This window comes from Pipra filicauda, unplaced genomic scaffold, assembly GCF_003945595.2.
Source record: "Pipra filicauda isolate LSUMZ 115617 unplaced genomic scaffold, ASM394559v2 scaffold234_size1211729_pilon, whole genome shotgun sequence".
In the NCBI taxonomy this organism is placed as follows: domain Eukaryota; kingdom Metazoa; phylum Chordata; class Aves; order Passeriformes; family Pipridae; genus Pipra; species Pipra filicauda.
The window spans coordinates 130,346-152,735 of NW_024104348.1; the positions used below are offsets into that span (position 1 = coordinate 130,346).

The 22,390-nt window shown below is 43.0% G+C and overlaps 1 protein-coding gene across 2 annotated transcripts in view; it reads left to right on the forward strand.

The window, feature by feature from the left end:
* The first annotated feature begins 3,416 nt into the window (after positions 1-3,416).
* TEAD4 (TEA domain transcription factor 4) overlaps positions 3,417-22,390 on the forward strand; it is a 51,783-nt gene continuing 32,809 nt past the window's right edge. Inside the window, exons 1-3 of one of the 2 annotated variants that reach the window (XM_027722124.2) lie at positions 3,417-3,599; positions 3,947-4,025; positions 17,838-18,092. In XM_027722124.2, the coding sequence (XP_027577925.1) occupies positions 18,086-18,092 (7 nt within the window). In that variant the 5' untranslated portion in view covers positions 3,417-3,599; positions 3,947-4,025; positions 17,838-18,085. Of the gene's footprint in view, positions 3,600-3,775; positions 4,026-12,196; positions 12,252-17,837; positions 18,093-22,390 lie in introns of those variants that run through there. The other variant, XM_027722123.2, reaches the window with a different exon arrangement.

Here is a 22,390-nt window from a genome sequence, read left to right on the forward strand (position 1 = left end):
CTTAATTCTAAATGAGTTTTTTGGGGGGTTGTTTTTTTTTTTAATTTATTTTATTTTTTGCAGGATTTTGCTGTCACCTGTAGGTTTTCTTTGTTCCTTCTGTATGAGATACTACCTCAATTTCTTCCCATCTTCTTGAATCTCATCTCTCTTCTTACTCTCTCTTTTCCTTTGTAATTCTCAGTTCTCTTTCTTTGTAGTGTTTGGTTTTTTTCCATACACTTAGAAGTCTGGGAATAAATGTAAGGTTAGTCTCTCTAATACTTCCCTCCCCTGTTACCAGGTCTTCCCCTAAAGTTCTTGGTTTCCATTTGATTCTCTCTCTAAGCTAGTTCCACTTCTCTGCTCCATGTTTTTAATGTTTTTCCCAGTGTCCAGTTAAAGCATTTGAGATGGTTCTTAATGCATTTTCCTACCTTCCATCTGAACCCATTCAAGTGTTGAAGTACAATAAGATTTTTTCTGAAACAAGAACTGAAGTAATACAAGGGAACGTCAAGTCAAAGCGGTTATTTTTTCCTATTTCTACTGAGATATGTATAAACTTCAGTAAGTGGATCTGATAATGAGAAACTGGCACAGCTCTCAATGTGTAAGTCCTATTCTTTCTGCACCTCTGTTTTTCCCATCATTTTGATCTGACCCAAATTAGTCTTAGTTGGGAGAGAAACTAAGCAGGAAATACTACTGGGCATTTGTTCTTAAAGCAGTAATATTAGTTGCATACGTGCAAATGCAACATTCTTGAAATCCCGGAGAGATCTTAAAATAAAGATGGAAGCATATTAAACTGTTCAATATGAATCCTAAAGGCAGGCCTAGTGGATGGAAACAGCTCCTAGGCTGCTATAGGCTCTTTGGTTCAGAAACATAAAAGACAGGGAATGATTTCTTACTCTTTTAGGGTTGTCTCATTCTCATTGAAGTTCTTCTGAATTTGGTAGCAGTAGGATAGGGGTTTGTTACTGTTGGCAAAGTTATTATATTATACTTTACTTAGTGTGCTCCTCTACTCGCTGGTATTAACAGCTCTCTAAATCTCTCAGTTGACACTGAATTAGGTTTCCTGTTCCCGGTACAGAAGACAAGCAAAACCTTCCCTGTGATTTACAAGTTGAGCTAAGAGTTTGTGTGTAGTCTTGTGAAATGGACCTATGGACAGATTCCTTCTTTGGCAGAGTCAGGAATCTCATCCTCTCTGCCACAGTGTCAAACTGTTGTACACAACTGCAGTTTGGAACTAGTTCAGAACTAAGAAAGACCCTGAAGTTATCCTGGGGCTGAAAGCCCTGCCAGGAAAGAAGGCGGAGACCCTGTACCACTGCTAACTCTTGTATCTCTTGAACTGTACAGTCTATAGAGTTTCTGTCTTCTCATTACATCCCTTAATGTGTTCTATATAGAATTATTATTTTCTCACTGGAAGCTGGAATTCACTTCTTTTGTCCCAAAATGGGAGAAAAAACCAAAAGCAAACTAACTTCACCAGAATGCATTAAGGTAAAGGCTATGGTAACCATAACCTGCTCTGGTAATTTAGTTCAATTTAGAGACTACATAAATGGGTGGATGTATTCCAGAGGCTGGAATTTGTGATCATTTACTTTGATTCAATTGACATTTCCAAAGAAGGTGAACCATTGCACTGTCTGTAAGAAAACAGCTGAAAATTATGAAGAAAGCAAAGGATTTTTTTTTTAATGTTTAATTGAATTGAGCCTTTTATTAAAGGAAAGGTAATACTAATTTACTATGGGAAAAAAGGCTTTATTTTATAAACTGCATAACAAAATTATTCAGATAGAATACAGATAGGTTTGGGGAATTAAGTCTCTTAAGTTTGCCCAGCTCTCTGCTTTCTGTTCTAAGTGGAATAGTTTGCTTCCACATTACCTCCAATAAAGGAAAAAAGAAAATCAACCCACCGCTAAAAAACTTGCATTCTCCTGAGTGAATTTCCATCTGCAATTGACTGGAGTCCTGCAAACAATCTGTGTGATGATTCACAGGAAGGAATAGGTTTCAATTCCTTCTCTTTGAGCTGTGTTGATTTGGCAAGGAAATGGGAGCAAAACAATATGTTAGTCACATAATTATGAGACCTAGCCTAGAGTTCGCAGTGAATATGTGTGATGAGAAGTGAACTACCTTTCATATATGGTTTTTTATTAAACTGCATGTTTTTAAATAGGCCATGGTAGAAGTAGTGGCTAAATCATTACAGGGCTTTATATAACAAACAAAAACCACACAAAATAATTTCATTGAATTTTGTAACATCATCTTATTTATATTGTATGTACTCTCGGTTGTATCAGAAAACCTTATTTTTATGAAATTGATGGGGTTTGCCACTTGGTTTCTGAGGCCTTAGGCCACATTTAGGACCTGATTTCAGTCTTTTCTCTGCAACTTGAAAGAGTTACGAACTTTTTTAGCTTTAAGTTCTTACCAAAAACTGAGATTTTTTTTTTTAATCCATTTCTACAATATACTGAAGTTTTAAAGAAAGCCAACTATGTTATAACTCTTCGCAGGTAGTTACATGCACACCAGGCATCTCTGAAAAAGTTACCTGCTAGAGCCGTGGAAAAGTTTATTTTGCTGATGTAGCTGCATTCCCAGACGTGCTACTAGGATGTAGTTACATTTACTAAACTTGCTCAGCCTGGTATCAGCATTTTCTAGCGCAGCACGCTGGCACTGCTGTATGAACGGACAGGAAAAGAGCAGCTTCGACGTGAGACTGAGAAAACCCACAGGGGACATCGCTTTGCTGTTAGGCGAGTAGTTTGCCGCCTGGGAAGTTTGCCCCCACTCTGCCGTGTTGGGGTTGTTGTTCGTTTCGCAGGGGCTCAGCTATGCTGGGTGGAAATCACGGCACGTCTCTAAGGGGCTTGGAAGCAGCGCTGCCGGCGGGCCGGGACTGGCTGGCAGGGATTACCCAGGGAAGCCGTGTCCTGCCCGGGCGGGCGGGAGTGTCCCCGGCACCGGAGCCCCCTCACCGGGCGCTCGGCCCATCGCCGGAGTCCCGCCCCGGAGAAAGCACCAGGCAAGCAGCGGCGTTCCCAGGGATCTTCCCCCGGCTGAGGTCGGCTCTTCGCGGCCGCAGACTCCAACTTCTCCTGTGGCCGGGCGCCGCGCCCGCTCTCGATCCCTGGAGGCGGCGGTCGCGTCCCGCCCGCTCCCAGAGCTCCCGAGCCGCCCCCTTCCCCCGCTCCCGGAGTTTCCTTCCCCCGCCCCCGCGGGCCCCTCTTCCGGCCATTGCCCGCGTTCCCTCCGCCCCGGTCACACACAGCCCCCGGCCGGGGACTGCCCGGCCCCGCTGAGTTTTGTTCCCAACTCCGCCTCGGCCCTTCTCCTGCTGCCCCCCGCCCCCCGGCAGTCCCCTCCCAGCCCCGTCCCAGCCCCTGCTCTAGCCGGCAGTCCCCTCCCTCCCTCGGCCGCGTTCATTTCATACCAACTCTCATTCCTAGCATTCCTCACTTCCTCCTTTCAAACTCCAGGGGAAATAAAATCCCTCCCTTTTCCTCCCAAACTCCTGCCCGGCCGCCCCCCCGCCCCGCTCGCCGCTCCGCCGGCCGCTCCGCGCTCCTCAGGTGAGTGTGCGCTTTGTGCCTGCGCTCCTGCCGGCCCGGCCGCCCCCCCGCTCCTCTCCCATCCCATCCCATCCACTCCCGGCCGCCCGCCCGGCCCGGCATTGTTCGCGTCTCCCTGCCGCCGCGGGACCGAGGAAAGGGGAGCCCCGAGGGCCCACCCCGGAGCCGCTCCTCGCCAACTTTTTTTTCTTTCTCTCGGACTTAGAGGCGGCGATGCTGAACGAGAGGCTGACCCGCCCGCTCCCCCTGTCCCAGCCCCCGCTCCCACCCCTGAGGGCTCGGGGGTGGGGATCGGGCGGGAGCGAGGGGCAGGCGCGCAGTAACAGCGCTCAGTGCTCTTTTGGCAGAAAGTCCTGGAGCTGAAGGAGGGTTTGAAGCCGGTCCCCGCTGCCCCTACGGAACCGCAGCCGCTCTTGCCTCGCTCAGGTCAGGACACGCTGTTTTACGGTCGCTTTCGCGCGGGGCGAAGGGGCGCGGGTGCCTGAGGGAGACGGGCTGGAAGGGAGAGTTCGGACCCGGTCATGTGCGACAGAGGAGGCACAGGCGTACAAAGGAAGCGATGGGAACATCCTCAATGGAGGCTCCGGCGGCTTCTCCCGTCGGGAAGGGGCTGCCGGCGATGGCACTTGGGGAACTCGGTCTCTTGTCGCATCGGCTGAAAACTACAGCGCTAATGTGAAAAAAAAAAAAAAAAAAAGGTTTCTGTACCGTTCGTAGAGATGTGCTTGGGGAGGGTAGAGAGGAAAAGCAGTGCTTTCTGTCATAGATTTTAATGTAAATTATGGAAGATGTTTTTTAGAAAAACAAAACAAAATTTCCTAAGGAAGCCTATCTGAGAGAAGGAATGTGGGTTGTTGCAGAGTATTTACCAAAAGATGAGGGAATAATGTTTTTCCCAGTTCAATTTTTCTGAAGTTAAGGGTTCAGTTTTAGTGGCATGCCGTCGGAAAGGATTAAACACAACAAACAAACAGACATAAAAAACAAACAAAAAGCTTTCCCAAGGAATTTCTTATCTTACGTAGATAATTCCGTTTAAATAATCTCTTGCATGGGATGGTAAAGATGGGCCTTTTTTGGAGAAGAACGTAACTCAACGCGCTTAAAGACTTCTGTAAAGTGTTTTAAAGTGAATGGTCATATGTAAGTTAAAAAAACGCCCCAAACCAAAAAAAACCCCAGAACTAACCACAACTAATTACCAATTTAGCCTTTGTTCAACCTGAAGTTACACTCGTGTTGCTTTCTTGTCTTAAAAGTTGAGTTCTGCGGCTCCTCTACAAATAAACAGCAAAAATACTTTTTCAAACGCGGGGGACTGGGTGGGAGAGAAGGAGATTTAGGGTTTTTTCCCCCCACCCCTTTTCCTATTACTGCGAACAGATCGGCTTCCCCAAGACCTTATTGCGGTGTCTGTGTGCAAAGTGAGCGGAGCATTCGTTCACCTGTCTGTCCATCTGTCTGTATAGATGTAAGAGGTTTTATTGTTCTCCTGCAGAAGGAAGTAGGCAGTAGGACAGGGCAGAGAGTAACGGGGAGGAGCGAGAGGAACAGAACAAGGGGGAAAGCAGAGTGGATATATAGCGAGTGCTAGGGCTGGGTTGAAGCTGCTGTGTTATCACCTGTGCAGTTAAAGCCTTTTGGTTTTGATAGGCTTCTTTCTCGCGACTGAAGAGCGTGGTTCATCCTGTAGTGAATACAGGGGGGCTTCTTTATTAGAGCAACTGAATGCTGAGGGACTCCAGTTTTCTCTGGAACTTGGATTGGCAGAATCCAAGGTCAGCCAGCCAGTGGGTGCAGTCACCTTCTGAGTTCTTACTAAATCCCTCTGTGGATGGCTCCCTCGAACTCAAGCAGGCAACAAAGTCTATCAATCTCTAAACTGGACTATCAGCTCATTGTTTGTATCCTCTTGGAGGTGATCTTGGAAGCAAATAAGTGTGCATGAGAATGGGTGCTAGGAATTTCTCCACTGTCTTGGTTTCTGCTACATCTTTTGGATTTTAAATTAGTTCTACCAATGGCTTTGAAATATTTTACGTTATTATTGTGGCAAGTGTCTTAATGTTGGTGTTTTACAGAACACTTGTGGAAATATGGTATGAAAATAGTATCGCGAAATTTTAAAGAGAAAAATGGCTCTATGGCACCCAATCTTGCTTGTGGCTTGCATAAAATCACAGTTGCCGTTGACTTTCTTACTCAGGTATTTGTTTCACAGAATTTAAATACAGTCCGTAGTTTTGAAAGGGTTGCTGAAAAGTACAGTCACCAAGAGATGCTACTTTCATCTCTGTTTGGAGTGACGTTATGCTTATTCACAGCTTTCCTTCCTTAGTATTGTGTCCTTTTCTGATCGTATCTTTCAGCTCTTGGTTCTGTCCCAGCATAACCCAAGGGGTGGGTCCACAAGGACTTCAGGCTGGCACTGCTGTGGAGAGAACCTGTCCACACATCCTCAAACTGTCCATTTCCTTACTTGTTACACCTCTCTGCTTTGTTGCTGGCATGGACACTGGCACTGCTGTTCACTGACTTGGGTCAGGGGGCTGATCCAGATGAAAAATAACACTCTTTTAGCAAGTTAGTTTTCAGCCACATCTGTTCTCCAGGCAAGTTAATCATACGGTCACGTGCTGGAGTGTCTGGAGGAGGGGGTGCAATGACTAGAGGGTGAGCAGTCAGGGAAGAATGGGGGTATTTTCTTAGCAACATTGCCATTTTTCCACACCTTAAGTTGTTCCTTGGATCATGTCTACAGTAGTTCCTGTGATAGTGAAATGAATTTCTGGCCACAACTGTATCTTAAGAAAGTGAAAATTCAGTGTTACCTTTCTTTAAAGATCTATTATACTTTCCCTTTAGCTGAGGTTTGTCTTTTGTTCATTTGTTGGATTTGGTTTGGTTCCCATCCCCTCAAATACTATGTAAAATTTTCTTGGGCAACTTTTTCATCACCCAATGTACATCAGAAAAGTTTTCTTACTCTGTTGGAACAGTTTTTGCCTTGCTGTTTCTCCGAAAGATTCTTTATTCTCTAGCTCTGCATTTGCATCTTTTAAGTTCCTAAAGCTACTACTGAGGCTAAAATTTTAATATTTTTCAATGTCTATTATTCTAGTCCTAATGTGTATTTTTAATACTCTTTTCACTTTCTTCAGTTTATCTGTGTTCCTTCTGCAGAATGAGATTGGATATTCCATGAATTGGAGGTGATTCATCTCTCTTTGTTGCCTGAAGTGATATCTGAGCCCAGGCAGATTAAAGTCACATTGGTCATTTTGCAGAAGCATTTGCTTTGCTGACAACTCTGTCATTTGTTCAACATTCTCACTTTTGCATGTCTTTAGCTCCCGATTCTGACAGGGCTTTTTTTTTCCTTGATTTTATCTCTGGGGTTCTTTTCATTGTTATTTTTTCATTTTCTTTGCATTACTTTTTCCACATAGTCTTATTTGTCTCCCTTGCTTCTTTCATTTGTTTTTATGCAAACTCCCTTTGAGTAGTTTCTATCCACCAGTGTTTGTAAATGTCATTCTGTATCATGCAAGTTTCATTAACATTACCTTTATTCAGTCTTAGATCTTTAATTAAGATGTCAAAGGCAACTGGACTAGCAAAGATCCCTGCAGCAATCCAGTAGATGCATGCCCTTGTACCTGTTGGTTTTGTTTGTATATCATTATACATCATATCTATGTTATATAACATATGTATCATTATGCTTATTTTTGAAGCTGTTAATTTTCTAATAATATGAACAACCAAAGCCAATTTTTAGCTATGATTTCCTTAAAGAATAACAAATAGTATTCTAAGTCTAAACTTATTACGTTGTGCACTGTATTCTTTCCATTCTCTACCTTCACAGCAATTCTATCCTGCTCTGAAGAGCAATCAAGTTTATTAGTAAGGTTTATAGTAACGGATGCTCCTCTCTCCAACTTCTGTCAACCACCATGTTAAATAAATGCCCAACGTGTTCCTTTGTAGAGCCTTGTAAAAAACGTCAGGAATTCGCATGCGTGGAGCTCTTTACAAGATCTGCGTGGAGCTCTTTACAAGCTCTTTACAAGATCTGAGACTACATGATTAGAAAGAGTTCTTTAGGGTTTGGAGGTGGTATTTTGGGTTCTTGGGGTTTTGGGTTCTTTTTGGTGGGGGAGGGTTGGTGGATTTTTGTTTTTATTGTTCCTGCCCCTCAGGTCCTCCTTTTTCTGGAGATGATGCAGTCACTCTGCTTTGTTTTTAACACCATATGAATTAGACGTTTTCCTGCTAGGGAGGGGCAGGTTTTCCAGTTCCTGGTGCCACTGGCTGAGTCACTGGCTCTGTTTTTCTGTTCTGTTGTAGATTTATAATTACCTTGTTCTTACCTTTGTTAGAATGTGATTGCCAAAGGGTAGGTGTTTTACTTTGGTGTATTTCTAAGACATGAGTGCCGTGGCTTTCAGAGCCTGGGTACCAGCTTTTGAAGCATCTGCTTTGCTATTGCCAAAGAGAAAATAAATCAGTGTAGTCCTCCAAGTGCCTCCTTTCCAACAGTATGGTAACCATTAATGACAGATGTGCAGGTAAAGTCTAATTTCTTATAACCAGGACTGCTTTAACTGAAGCAGGAAATGTCAAGAGAGCATGGAACATATGTATGCTGAAATGGAAAGGGAGGATTTGCTGATGTGTCTTAAGTTCATTTTACCTGATCATACATCTCCATAGCAGGTCCTCAAAATAAAGCTCATTGGTACCAGATTAGCCAGACTTAGACTGGTCTTTTGGTCTGAAAATCTTGTCAGCTTAGGGGAAAAAAAAGGGAGGTGTAAAAGAGAGGTTGGTATAAGAAGATTATCTCCAAGCACACTCACTGCTCTTTGAATTATTTTTATAAAAATAATAAAATCCTATTTATTTCTGTGCCCTATTTGTGAAAGGTCTATATGGTCAGAAGAAAATAACTGTGTAGGGGAAACAATGTAAATCTGTTTCTATCCAGCTTGTATGCTAACTGAAAAACAGAGAAGAAGTGTCTTTTTCCGTTCCTTTTGGTCACAGGTTTTATTTGTAAGAACATACTTTAAAAACTGGAGTAGAGTCTGTTGTTGGCTGTGTCCCTTTAAGAATCTAGTTTTGCTTGGCTAGCTGCCCTTGTTCTCCTGTAGATTAATCCAACAGAAGGTATATAACCTGTTGACCTTCCTGGCGAGAAGGGTCTGGAAGGGCAAAGAGATAATTTAGAAGGTTCATGCTTTCCTGTAATATCTGGGGACAAGTTTAACTTTTTCAGTTTTGACATTTCTTTTTATTTTTTTTCTTTTTTTCTTTCTTACTGATACCTGTTTGAGGGTTGGGGTTGTAATTACAGATTCTCATTATTTTCATTTGCTTTCTGTGAAATCGCTCTGTTTTCAGCAGGTTGGAAATGACAGCTTGTTTATGCCATATTTAGAGAAAGGAAAGAGTTTTGAACTCAAAATTACACTACTTTGAGTTGAGGACAGCTTTACTGTCCCATGTATCAAACTAATAGGAGAACTGGAATCTGGTTTAAATGGCTGGTGTGTGTTTATCTGCTAGGAAATCTCAGACTCTTACAGGAAACCAAATCTGTTTGACTTTCCCCAGTGTCAGCCTTAAGAAGTAACCAACTTTGCTGTAAGCTGTGAATGTTTACCTTCTGCATGTTCCAGATGGAGCGTGTGCTCCAAAAGTGAGCTGGGTGTCTGAGTTCCCCGAGGGAGTGAAGCTTGGTTGGTAGCCATGAGTAGGGTTCATTTCATATGATGAAGATCTTTCATGACAGGTATTCTTTACTTAGTCATTGTGTTATCACAAGTTTCAAACTCCTTTAAGCTCATGTCTGACTACTACTAAAATCAAAGCACATGTGTAATTGGTTGACTGAAGGAGGAAAAGTCAACGGAGCACTAAGCATTGCTCCCATTTTATATACCTGTTCTGCCTGATTGTGGTTTGCATTTGTCTTGAGGCTTTAGTAGAGGGCTTAGCCCTGGCCAGACAGGTCATGCCCACAAAACAGACCACCTGCAAGCACCGCAGAAGTGGAAGTCACAGGTTGTGTGGTCAGTCTCTCTCTCTATTTTCTTGTAAGTCTCTTAGCCCAGGTTCATCTGTTTCATTTCTTGGAGACTGACTATAGTCTTGGAGCTAAACATTTTCACCACTTTGGATGAGGTTTGCAAACATCTGTCTTCTGTCTGAGTTCATGTGCAGTTCTGCCATTAGTGCAATGGGAAGCTAAGTACGTCACAGTTGTGAGTTTTTTCTGGAACATCTACCTTTGAGTCCTAGACAAGAGGTTGAAAGATGTCCTGAGCAGGAGGCAGGATTAGGAAATAAGGATTTGATTTGGATATCATAAAATGGGCATTATGAGTCTCAAATTAGTGTTAATTGCCAGTAAATACTCAAAAGATGTTCTATTTCCAGACAGTGTTGAACATGAGTCCCTCTGAAGTTAAACCACTTGCAATTGCAAATCGCTTTTAAAGTTAACCTTTTCTTGTCTTGAAGATCTTGTCTAGATTTTAACTCCACTCTGATTTTGCTTTTGGGTGGTTCACTTTCGTCTTTGTGCTGTACTTTTTTTCATAGGTAAAATGCAGGCTTTTGAGCCTGATGGTGAGATTTTCAGGACAACTGAGTTTTGGTGGGTTTAGGAGCAAGGGTTTTTTTAGTTTGCTATTAAAGGTTCCCTATCCTCTAATAATTAAGTGAATAATACTCTTTGGGAAAATGCTCAGCTTTGTTTATTTCTGTCTCTAGCTTGGTTTGGTAAGACTCAAGTAATTTTAATCTGTCAATATCTACACTTGTCTGTAGTTCAAGGGACAGTTATAATTTTAACACATTAACTAACACTACCAGTGATTCTGTGATAGAAAAGGGACTGATTATCTGACTCCCTTCTGGGTCTTTGCTTTCTAAACAGCTCTGTGCTTGATGGGAGAATGACTCCTGGTCACTGCTGCTGCCAGCACGAGGGTGACTAACCATTTTCACCCTGCCACAACCTTCATCTGTTTGGGAAGCTGGGAAACACATGCCACATGTCTTGGAAAGTCAGGGAGAATGGGAGCTCTGGGAACAGTTCCCGCATGGGAGATAACAGTGACTCCCCAGGAATTCCACTGTTCCTTTGAGAGCTGGGGCCAGCCCACTGTGTGGCTCAATCCCAGGACAACCTGGCAGTGTCAATCTCTGCTGCCCTTGCTGGCTCGTTTTTCCCTCCCAGCTGAGACATTAATCATGCCGTAGTCATTTTGTCAGTCCAAGGCTGATGGCCTTATGATGTGGCCTCTGCCTGGGAGCTGTGCATCAGTTACCCATCACTCAGGATTGATCCCCAAGCTGGCCACCCCTAGACTAGTGGGATCAGAACTAGCCTTTGGGTTTTGTTGTTGGTTCGTGGGTTTTTTTTCTTCCCTCCTCAGGGCAGCAGGGCTCTGTGCTCTGTTTCCTTTATCGCAAATGTAACCGATTGGATGGTGTGCAAGGCCACCCACAGCCTTATCTCATCACATCCTGTTTGACTGCATTATCCAGGGCTGCACTGATAGAAGTTCTGCTCTCTCCTTGCTTTGATTTATATCACTCTGCTGGACACTACATCCTCTCTCTGCTTCAGCCAGAGCTAGCTACTGCAATAATTTAAGAGTTGTTTTGCTTTGCCCGGGAAGTCAGGTGCCTTTTGAACAGCAGCTGCTGCAGGCGGTTTTGGTGTAGCAAACAAAGCGAGCTTGATTTTGCGTTAGGCAGTGTGACGACCATTCAGCTGGAGCCCGAGCTTATGCTGGATATGATCTGAGGATTGTAGTGCTTGGTCCTTCGTAAACCAGTCTTATTCAGAGGTGAGACAGAGGCAAAAATCTCACCATGCAGCTTTTAGATGTAATGAGTAAATTACCTTGCCCAATACATAGAGGAAAGTATCAGTTCTTTCCTCTTTGTCTGGCACTGCTGCCAGCTAAGAGCTTTTGCTTCACCTGCAGCAAGTAACGCTTACCTTAACTTGTTTTATTCATTGGATTATGCAGCATTACTCTGGTGTCCTAGCTGGATAGGGCTCTTCACTGGGAATAGCCAGCATTGCTCAGGATTGCAGGATGCTCTGGGCAAAAAGTAAGATTATAGCCAGGCTCACCATTTGGCTAAGCTGTTATGGAGTGCTTGAGTGAAGCCCCCTCAAAAGGCTCAGTGAACTGCACCCACCCATCTCCACTGTCCCCGGATCTTCTGCTGAAACTGAGTGGCTCTGGCTCCAGGCTGGCTTAATGATGGGAGTGCAGCTCCTAAGGAGCCTTAGAAACTTGTTGCTGTCTGGTGCTGCAAAAATGCTGTTACCTTCCTAGATACAGTTCAGTGCTAATTAGTACTTACTACAGTTGCATCTTTATTTTTCTCTGTAAACATGTCCATGATTTTTGTCCTCTTTGCCTGCAAGCTTTAACAGACCTTGAGTTATCGTTGAATAGCTGTTTTCCCATCTTTTCCCCTTCTAGTATGTTTTTCCTGCAGTCTTTGAGTTGAACCGTCTTGAAGCTGCTCATCTACTGATTGCACTCATTCTTCTCTTTCAGAGGAACTAAGATACTATTGTAGTGTCCCATAGAATTTCCCAGCCTTCTTCCTCTGGTAAGTTGGAATGCTATCTTCCATCTTGTACCTTGCGCAATAGGTTTCTTAGTATTTCAAATCGTTGTTCCCCTAAACCCAAATTTCCTTGTATGACTGCATTGTGTAAGTTCATTTGTTAGCTGTTCTGGATTGAAGTAATCGACTGGTTGTTCCTGTTTCCGGATTATCTTATTGTTATAAACTGCTTTATGGTTCTGGTTGAACTAAATTTTTTTAATTCGCAGTTTGACTGCTGATCAGATATGAAAATGTTGTAGTTCAGATCCTCTATAGTAGCAGTATTTGGTTCACGTTACCAGATGAATACCGGTATTGTTTGGTTTTGTTTGCATTACAATGACACCAAGGAATACCTGTAAGGAGAAGCAGCCCCTGCCCCCACAGCTTGCAGTTCCATTGAATGACACCAAGCATGATGGGATGTTCTTAGTAAAGCACAGTGACTTTCTCAGAGCGCTGCCAGCTCAGGAGCAGGAGTGGAACTGCACTGTCAGACTCCACACGGCTGTGCTGGCAAGCGTTCCTACCTTGGAGAGGTGAGTGAATAGGGACCTCTCTGGTTAGCGTGTTGTGATCAATTCCAACAGGGAAAGGGGATGGCCATGGAGTAGGGGGAGTTTCTTTGGACAGAGCAGCTCTAAGAAAACTGAACAACTGGAGGCAGCTGGCTGCAATTTTTCAGATCCTCAGGAAAGTATGATTTTGTGTTGAGCAGCTGCCACAAACACTTAAGAGGGAGCTGTTACCAACAGTAATGACTGAGGGATTAATATTAGAAAGCAGATGTGTCAGACCATGGAGTCTGTTAAAGATGTGCTCCCTGTCAATGAGACCTTGCTGAAGGGCTCTTGGCAGCTGTCTAGCCCTGCAGGATCTCTGAATCTCAATGAGATACCATGTGTGAAAGGAAACAGAGTTAGTGTTGAAATTACCGAAATTGGAACACTTAAACCAAAGCTGCTGGAGCTGAAAGATTTTTGTGCTTTCTCCATGGTTTTGCTTTCCTCAGACCCCAAAACCTGCCTTTGTGAGTGACTCGTTAAGAGATGGGCCATGGCAGAAAGAAGAACAGGGAACAAGATGAATAAGAAACAGTAATTTGACAGAGGGAAACATGAAGAAGGAAATAGAGATACTGTGGTGAGGAGGTAGATGAGCTGTGAGGGGCCTTCTGTCTTTGATCCTGGGAGAGAACCCATGACTTGACCCCACAAAAAATAATTGTTCATCCTCTCTCAGTAAAATAAGAGTGGGATCAGAATAAGAAAAACTGTAAGGTACAATTGCAGATATACAAGAGCCAAGGAATGGGGCATAAGTTTTAACTGAGGGAATCTAAACAGAACAAACACTAAGCCCTATGACCTCTGGCAAAACTTGCTATTATGAGAACGGGACAACATCCTCTGACACCTCTGATCTTAAGAACTGTGCCTGTTGAGGGAATTCAGATGGGGAAGGAATTGTCTGAGCATGTCTGGGATGTCTGTTTAGTGCTTTCAGAATCAAATTCCCTCCATGTCAGAAGAAAGCTTTGTGATTACAAACTCTTCCACAGGTAAAATTTGAGAAAAAAATACAAGTACTAAAATATTTACAATATTAGAACACTCAGTAATAGAAATCACCATTAGAGTAACCAAGATATATGCATATAGTAACTATTGATTGGATGCTAACTGAAACATTTCTATTTTGTTAAAGTAGTTACTAATGAATATTATTCAAACCTTTATTACAAATAAGACACTCAACATTCTCACATTTCTGAAAAATGCTCTGTTTTTCACCAGATTGCTCATTCCATGGGAAGTGATTCCACTGCCAGTTTTTTAATTTGCCATTTACCACAGGGTTTAGCTCCCAGATTTTTTGGTTTGCTTTGCTTAGTTTAATGAGTGGTCACCTTGGCCACCAGTGAGTACAAATCAACAATGCAGGAAACAGGCCTGAAGTGTTCAGTGAAAGCAGAGCCACAGACCCCAGATAGAACCCAACTGGAACTCCCTGAATTACTGTTTATTGCCTCTGAGCATAGAGTATTGCCTGGAATTGCACTTGGAGCTTGCTAGTTAAGCAACATTATTTAAGAAAACTTTGCAGGCCCTTTCAGCCCTTGGCATCTTACTAATCTAGAGGCAGAGTTATAAGGATTTTCATGGCTATTTCAATCTCTGGAATTTCTTCAGAAGTTATCAAAAAGAAGTCCAATTTGTGTTAGTGTCTGGGTGGTTACAGAGTTTTCAGCTGGAGATGGCCAAACATCCTTGATTTTATAGTCTGTACAGTTCCACTTTTCTCATCATCCATCAGGAATAGCTTTTGTACCAAGAAGGGAAAGCAGAATCAGGCCCCAAGGTATAGAAAAGTTGGGATTGCCCACAATAACACATTCAGTTTCTACTGACCTAGCTGTAGCTTGGGACAGGACTAGCATTGCTGGTTGAGGCACAAAAAGTAAGAAGCATAAAAAAATATATCTAGTCACTTCAAGATTTATACAATTTCTTTTGTCACTGCTATTATGTTCCATATCTCTCTTGATTTACACCAATGTGAGAGAAAGCTCACATATTCAGTGTCTTGCTTGGTGGACTTCCCTGAATGTAAAAATGACATCTGCTCAAGTTGGTGCAACTTTTCTTTCATGTTTGGAGAAGAGAGTCTGGAGAGCTGACACTAAACTGAAGAGAATGTTTTTTCTCCTCCAGTTATTCTGGAGGAATGGAAAGGACCCAGAGATTCCTTTGTCACCAAAAGCACTTAATGCTAGTGCGGATGCAGAGCCTTGTAAAACACGGAATGATCAGGCAACGACTCCTAGGGTGTGAATGCGGGAGGAGGAGAGTTGTGCTTCAGATATATTTACTTAGTTTCAACCTAGGAGTGTGCCATGATAAAATCATCTGCTAGGTATTCTGTGTCAGCATGGACATTAAGGAGATGAAAATAACTGGATTCAAAGTAGGTGCTTTTTATGGTCATGATAGTCATTCATTCCCTAGATGACTTTGTCTGCTTGTATGCATTGCTAAGAGATTTGGCTTGACAGCAGAGGAGTAGCTTCCAGTGACCATGGCTATGGGAGTCACACAGTTGAGCAGGCAGAGCATGTTTTCACTTCATGTGGAGCCTGCTGGCTGTTATGAGACTTGCAGCTCTCAGTGCAGGTGGTACCATGAATATACTTGCTGTCACACCTTAGGATTCTTTCTGAACCCTTCCATTTCTCAGTCTGTCAGCCTGAGTTAAAACTAGTCTGTGCCTTGTGTTTGTGGAGATTTTAATGTACATTAACTACAGGGGGTTTTGAGAGCCTCTAGGGACTAGGGATGCTTGGGGAAATTTCAAAAGAAGAAGAACATTTGGAACTTCTGTTTGTCTGTCAGAGTCTCCCCGTGGAAAGCTTACTCCTCAACACTAATTCTGCAGCAGGACAATCTCTTGAATACCCATATAAGGTTTTATTAGCATCTGTCAGTAAAAGGTGATGTGTTCATGGTAGATTCTTGGTACGGGAAGCAACTGTTACCCTTCATTTCAGGGTCTCTTAAAGTCACATTGTCTGCTTTGGTGCCATTGACAGTGTGCTTGAGATGGCTGTCCCATTGGTAAAGGCCAGGTGTGAGTTGCCCTTTCTGCCCTGCCCCTCTCGACTCCCATTTCATTTTTTCTTCTCACGTTCCTTTGAGTTCTGAAAATGTATACTGTGGGTCAAGAGGATTGAAATAATCTGATATAGGGGCTGAAATGGATGGATGGAGAGTAGTTCACCTGTTCTAACAGGAAATAAGTTGTAAACTGGGTTTTCTAAATGTCTTTGTGAAGCACTTGTTAAAATGCTGCACAGTACAATGTGTCTAGAAAGTACTAAAAGGCCCAGTGTTGTCTTACTTGTTTCCTTACCTTTTGGTGGGTTATGGAGACATAAAATATGCATCTGCCCCCACCTAAAGTCATTAAGGAGCAGAAAAACCTTCTGAAAGCCAGTGTTGTCAAATCTTTTTACAACTTCAGCTCTTGAAATGTTAAAATTCCTAAAGAATATCAGTTTTTCTTAAAAAAAAATAAATAATCTCATCATTATGGTCTCAGAGAAGATTTTTGTAAACAAAATCCAAAGAGGTAAGAAACCAAAGAAAGACTTAAAAAAATTTGATGTCAGAAGAGTTTCTGGAGCCATGAGTCCTGAATTTTTAAACTTCTGAAGTGTAACGAATGGATCTGCTTTTCCTCTTTATCAACTAGGGCATAGCATAACTGCATGGTTTTATTTTCTATCTAGTTTTTGACATAGACTATGCTCCAGTTTCTCCCCCTTTATATTTTTAATGTGATATTTCTGAGCTATAGACTTGGCATGTCAGAGCCCTCTCCTTACTCTCTTTTTCAGTACAGGTTTGATTCTGTTGCTCGCAGAAAAAAAAAAAATCCTTATTCTGATTTTCTTGCTACACAACTCAGTGTTGATACACAGGGAAGTGTTGAACTCTCTGGCTGGCTTCTCAGATGCTGGCTTATGAATATTCTTTGTAGCCCAGATAAGCAAAACTATTAAAATGGTAAACGAACAGCTTTGGGATTAAGCAAGAGGAGTGATCTGTGTCTTTAGGAGGCATTTGTCTTCCTGATGGTTGACTGGAAGTGTCTGTGTGGTCTTAAGTCTTTCTCAGTGAGTGTTTCATCAGCTCCGCTCAGTGGCTTCAGCCTCTACAGCCTCTACCGTAGGCATTTTTCAGTAGACTGTAATTTATTGTAGTTTCCAAGAGCTAGCAGCTGCCTGCTTAGGTTCAATGAGAAACTAATTTCTGCTCCTGCCCGGTGGCAAATCTAATAGCCTGGGACCGGTAAAGGATAAGGGGGCAGAGAGGCAGATGGAACTGAAGGAATTTGCCAAAGGTCGATCTGAAGGTGAGCAGTAGAAATAGGCAAAGCACCTAGGTTCTTGACCTGCAACCTAGTGCTTTTATGCCTTTACTCATGGTGCTTTCTGCTCCTGCCAGAATATGGTGCTGAGATTTGGGAGACATTGCATTAAACTGTCAGGCTCCAGGAACGGCTTTTAAAAGTGCAGATGATCCTTGAGAAGAAATGTCAGTGTTAAAAATGACACTGACTGCTAACTCTGATCCAGTGAAACAGTATCTAAGAAGATTTCAACCCCAGTGCTCCCGTGCTCAGTGATTACTAGATACATCACTGCTATATTTTGTATAGTCTTTCACACAGACTGAATCCCTGTATGTGTGCTTCAAGAGTTAAATAACAGTTACACGGATAATAACAGCAGAGGGAGAAAGAAATAAGGAGATAAAGACAGATAAGAAGACACATCTGAGGAAAATTGGGAAGTGACAGAGAGTTAATGAGCCAAAGAGAGATTGGAGCAGGTTGTTTTGTCAGAAAAGATTTTCATCTCAACATAAATAGAAATCAAGCACATGGTTGAGTTACCGTTTAAGGTAAACTTGAAGTAAAACCTCTCCTCACTGACGTTTTTTAACTTTTTTTTTCCTTTAGTATCTCCACATTTTCCTAGAGAGGAAAACTTGCAACTGACATGCGCTGTGCTCGCCATTACAGGTTCTGAGTCTGCTTCTCCACGTGGCACCTTGGAGTTTCTAGCTGGCACCATTACCTCCAACGAGTGGAGTTCTCCCACCTCCCCTGAGGGGAGCAACGACTCGGGGGGCAGCGAGGCCTTGGATAAACCCATTGACAATGACGCCGAGGGGGTGTGGAGTCCGGACATCGAGCAGAGCTTCCAGGAAGCGCTAGCCATCTACCCACCATGTGGTCGGCGGAAGATTATCTTGTCAGACGAAGGCAAGATGTACGGTAAGGAGAAAGAAAGGGCACGTCCAGGCAGCCTGCCCCATGCAAGCCACTTGTCTTGTACCAAGTGACGTTCTGAATGAATTCCCTTCTCTCAGGTGTTCCCAAGCTGATGCAGTTGGTTGCTTCAAGTTGTATTTTGGAGAATCGGTTAAGATTTTAACATTCACATATCAGAAAGAGTTACAGATGTCTTTTTCAGGGGACTATCAAGGTAGATCCCAGAATTGGGCATACTACTGAACTAATCTTTAGATACATGTAATCTAGTGGCTTCATGATATGCTAAGTATTTTTTATGGTATCTCTCTCTGCTGTCTCCACCGTTCTTGTTGGAGGTAGGAGCAGGTAAAGGTCTGCATCTCTGATCCTGCAGGGCAGAAGTTCAGCTCCTGAACCCCTGAATAGCTCTGCTGATGTGCGAACACCTACGGTTTGCTAAGTAGCTACAGTTTTCAGACCTTAAGAAGGGCAGAAAGCAGACTTTTCTGTCCACTCCCTTTTGTTGTAGTTTGCTTTCTCATAGTCCTGACACAAATATCTTTCACATGGGTTATTCTCATCTAGCTAGCTAGATACCCAGCCCTGAATGCAGAGGAGCACTGGCTAGGAGCTGTAGCAGAATTCAACTTTATAGGTGGTACACATGCTTTTGAATTTGATTTTTGATCTCTTCCACAGTTGAAATGTCTCTCTTGATTTTGTCCACAAAAAGCTGGTCTGGCCTGGATTCTCTAGCCTAGCATTGGAAGAAGCCACCTGGTGTGACTAAAAAGCAAAGGCAGAGTGCCCAGTATTTGGTTACAAGTCCCAAGGTGGACTGTTTCTCAAAGCAGTAGCAAGGATCTTATGGAAGGCAGCCCTGTAACTATCCAGTCAGTGCTTGTTTTGGTTTTTTTTTTCCCCTCCCACCTTGGAATCTGCTTGGCTCTGCAGGCCCCATCATGGGATGCTCCATGCCTGCCTCGAAGCTTCATATGGAGCACTTCACAACTCATTTTGCTCCTTTCTGTCCACCCCTCAGGCCGTTGTTCCCTGAGAAAGAAAATGGATTGCTCTGACTGGGGGGGCATGGGTGGGGTCTTGTTTACATGGCCTTATCTACAATGGATGGTTTTACTGGGTACACACATCATTGTATCTGGAAAGAGCAATATATATTGGGTAGCAATATATATATATTGGGTAGCAATATATATATATTGGGTAGCAATATATATTGGGTAGCAATATATATATATATATAACTGATCACCCTGAGGCTAAGCAAGTGTTAGTATTCTCAGCCAGACATCAATTCCTGCTCTATCCTGGCACAAACATTTTGTGCTTGTGCTATGGAGTCAACCAGGGAAGTGATCTAGCTTAAAACTGACACAACCAGAAAGGGAAAAAAAGTGAACCTCAATCTGGATGCTGCTCTACTGCTTGGGTTTACAAGGACGATGAGAGTGGGAATGAGCAGCCATGGTTGAGGTGAGGGTAGGACTGCTTCTTTCAGGATTAATACTTGCTTAAAATGTTACTCAAACTAAAATATAACTTGAGAGTCCACCCCATGGTTTTTAAGCATAAATTAGTGACACAGTCCTTGTTGCTCTATGTCTGCATTACTTTTCACGATGGGTGACTTTTAAAGTTACTGGTGAAAAATTACAGTTGTGTTTTAAGACTCTATTAATTTACGAAACATTCTGCATGGTCCCTGGAATATTTCAGCTTTGCAGTGAATGTGTCAGAGCAGAGAGTGAAATGAACCACAAAAGAAATGAGTGAGAGCAAAAACAAAGTACAGTGGACTACAATGGAACTTAGCTGGGGCCTGACCTAGCATGGACTAGTGTTTGGTAGAACACATCTAGTTGACTGGACTGGTGAACTGCAGAAGGTAAATAACCCACTTGCAGGGTGAAAAGTTAAGAGTAGGCTCCAGGAGAGGAACAGCTTCTCTGCAAGCCCTCCCCCACTACTCCAAATGGGACAGTGTCCCTGCTTGCCTTCAGTGCACCTGTTCCAAGTTGGTCCGGTGTGCTTCTGACAGAACTCGAGGCAATGATTTATGCCCTCCTTTGCTTACTGGTCTCCAGGATCCTGTTCAAGGAAGCAGGGCCCAGCCTGCGATCTATAGAAAGATATGACCGGGCAGGGAGAATAAATATAGTCCCTGATTTCATCTTCACTGCTTACAAGCCAGCTGGTGGTCCAGAACAAGCTCGATGTGGAGCTGGCCCTGCCTCTGAAGAGATGGTTGTTTAGCTGCCCTGTGACTGACTTGCACAGAGCTTGCTGAACCAAGGGGTGAGGTGTTACAGAGAACTGTACATGCCCCTTTCCCTTGGCAAAACTGGGACCATTTCACTTTTTCCCCACTAAGAAGTGGCTCGTGTGGTAATGGTACTTTGGCAAGATGTTCCAGGTCCCCGTATCTCTTCTATGTGCAATTATATACTTCTCACCTGTTGTGAGGCAACCTATTGTCAGTTTAAAGTTTTTTGAACTATCTACAATGCACTGAGCCAATATGAAGAACTTTCATTGTTTTGCTTAAATACCTTTAAAAATGCACAGAAAGGTGTGTTTCAGCCTGTGCACAGACTCCATGCTACTGTTTCCACGACTCTTCAAAGCTGGCTTGTTAACAGCTCTTCAGACAACACCCTGCTGATTGCTGAGTGGATGTGGTTCCTTCTTCACCTGAAAGTCAGCCAAGCTCTTCTCTGTACATTGATGATCTGTGTCTCGATGCCTTTCCTGCCTTTCCTTTCATTATCTTTTTCCATCCTAGACATGTTCTATTTCTGCATGGAGGCAACATCCTGACTGAATAAGCTCATACCACAGCACAGCTCCAAGTGGAAGCCCTCACTTGTCCTCTCCCAGCAGTCTTTGCTTACCACCTGCTTAAGGCACAAGCAGCTGTCTTGTGTGATACGGAATGCTGTCCTTTCTCCTAATCATTGTGTTGACATTAGAAGCAGTGAGTCTGGGGCACTTACTGATCTCGTGCCTTCTGGTACAACTAAGGTCTTGCAGAATAATTTTTTTTTTTATGTGTTGCTGCTAGAATAAAATAGGGATATTACAAGTCTGTTGTTCACTGTTCACTTTTTCCAAGTATGTTTTTTCCATGGGAGAAATAATAACTGTAGTATTTGTATGAAATACTAAACACCAAATTCTGTGATAGTTTATCTCCTGGCATCTTCAGCACTGATCTAGAGAAAGCAGAGGGAAAACGCTTAGTACCTTTGTGAGCTTTGCATGGAGGTGCTAAATAGATGAGGTTTCCCAACACTACTGAGGACAGAGAAATTAAAAATAGTAACTTGCAAAGTGATACTTATTTTGACAAAACACTACTAGGGCCTTCATTTACAAGAGAGAAAGCAAAAGCTTAGAAGACATGAGCTACTGCCTTAGCTGTCCAGTGTTGCCTTCTGCTGCACGAGCACCTGTCTTGGAGCACCTTTTTGCAAGATGGCTAGGATTGGTGGCTGTTTGTTAGATTGCTGTTCTGAAGGAGTAAATAGTTTAGCAGCTGCTTTACAAACAGCTCAGCCATTTCTGTGCTGAGCAGGGAGGGGCAGACAGCTGGGAGCAGTCATCTATCTCCCAGGCTGGTGCCATCTGTTTGTGAATTGCTGATAGGAAATACTTAGAGGTGTCCAAAGCTCAGAGGCTGAGTGATAGAAGGATAGTCAACCATGTTACTAGTTAAAACCTGGAGCAGGCAGTGGACCATGAAGACTTGAGCTTGCAATGTGAATTAAGATGGAATAACAGGTCAGTTTGATGCCAAAAGCTGCCATGTCACAGCTGGTCCCTCCCACTGCTCTTCTGAAGTAACTAACTAAATTTGTGGGATAATGCCTTTATCTCAAAGGGATAGGCTAGCATTTCATGTTTTCCTCAACATAAGAGTCACTAAAAGTAGAACTGAAAAGCAAACACATAAATGTGAAGAAGCATAAAAGGTACACTGCCTGTCCCAGTTCCTAAACACTTTTCTTTGATGCGAGGGAGGATATGAAAACCTTCAAGGTGTCAGTCTTCAAATGCTTTCTTCTGTGTTGTAGTTTAGCATCTCACCTGATGATGTTTCAGTCAAAGCAGTTGGAACATGGTGAGAATGTGCTCAGTTGACACTGAAGTGTATGGTCCAGGAACATGCTGAGAATGTGCTCAGTTGACACTGAAGTGTATGGTCCAGGTAATTGCAAAATTTGTATTTCAGCTGTGATATCCCTCAGAGAGATACTTCTGAAGTTCCTATCCCTTTCATTATTGTGACCTAGTGAACT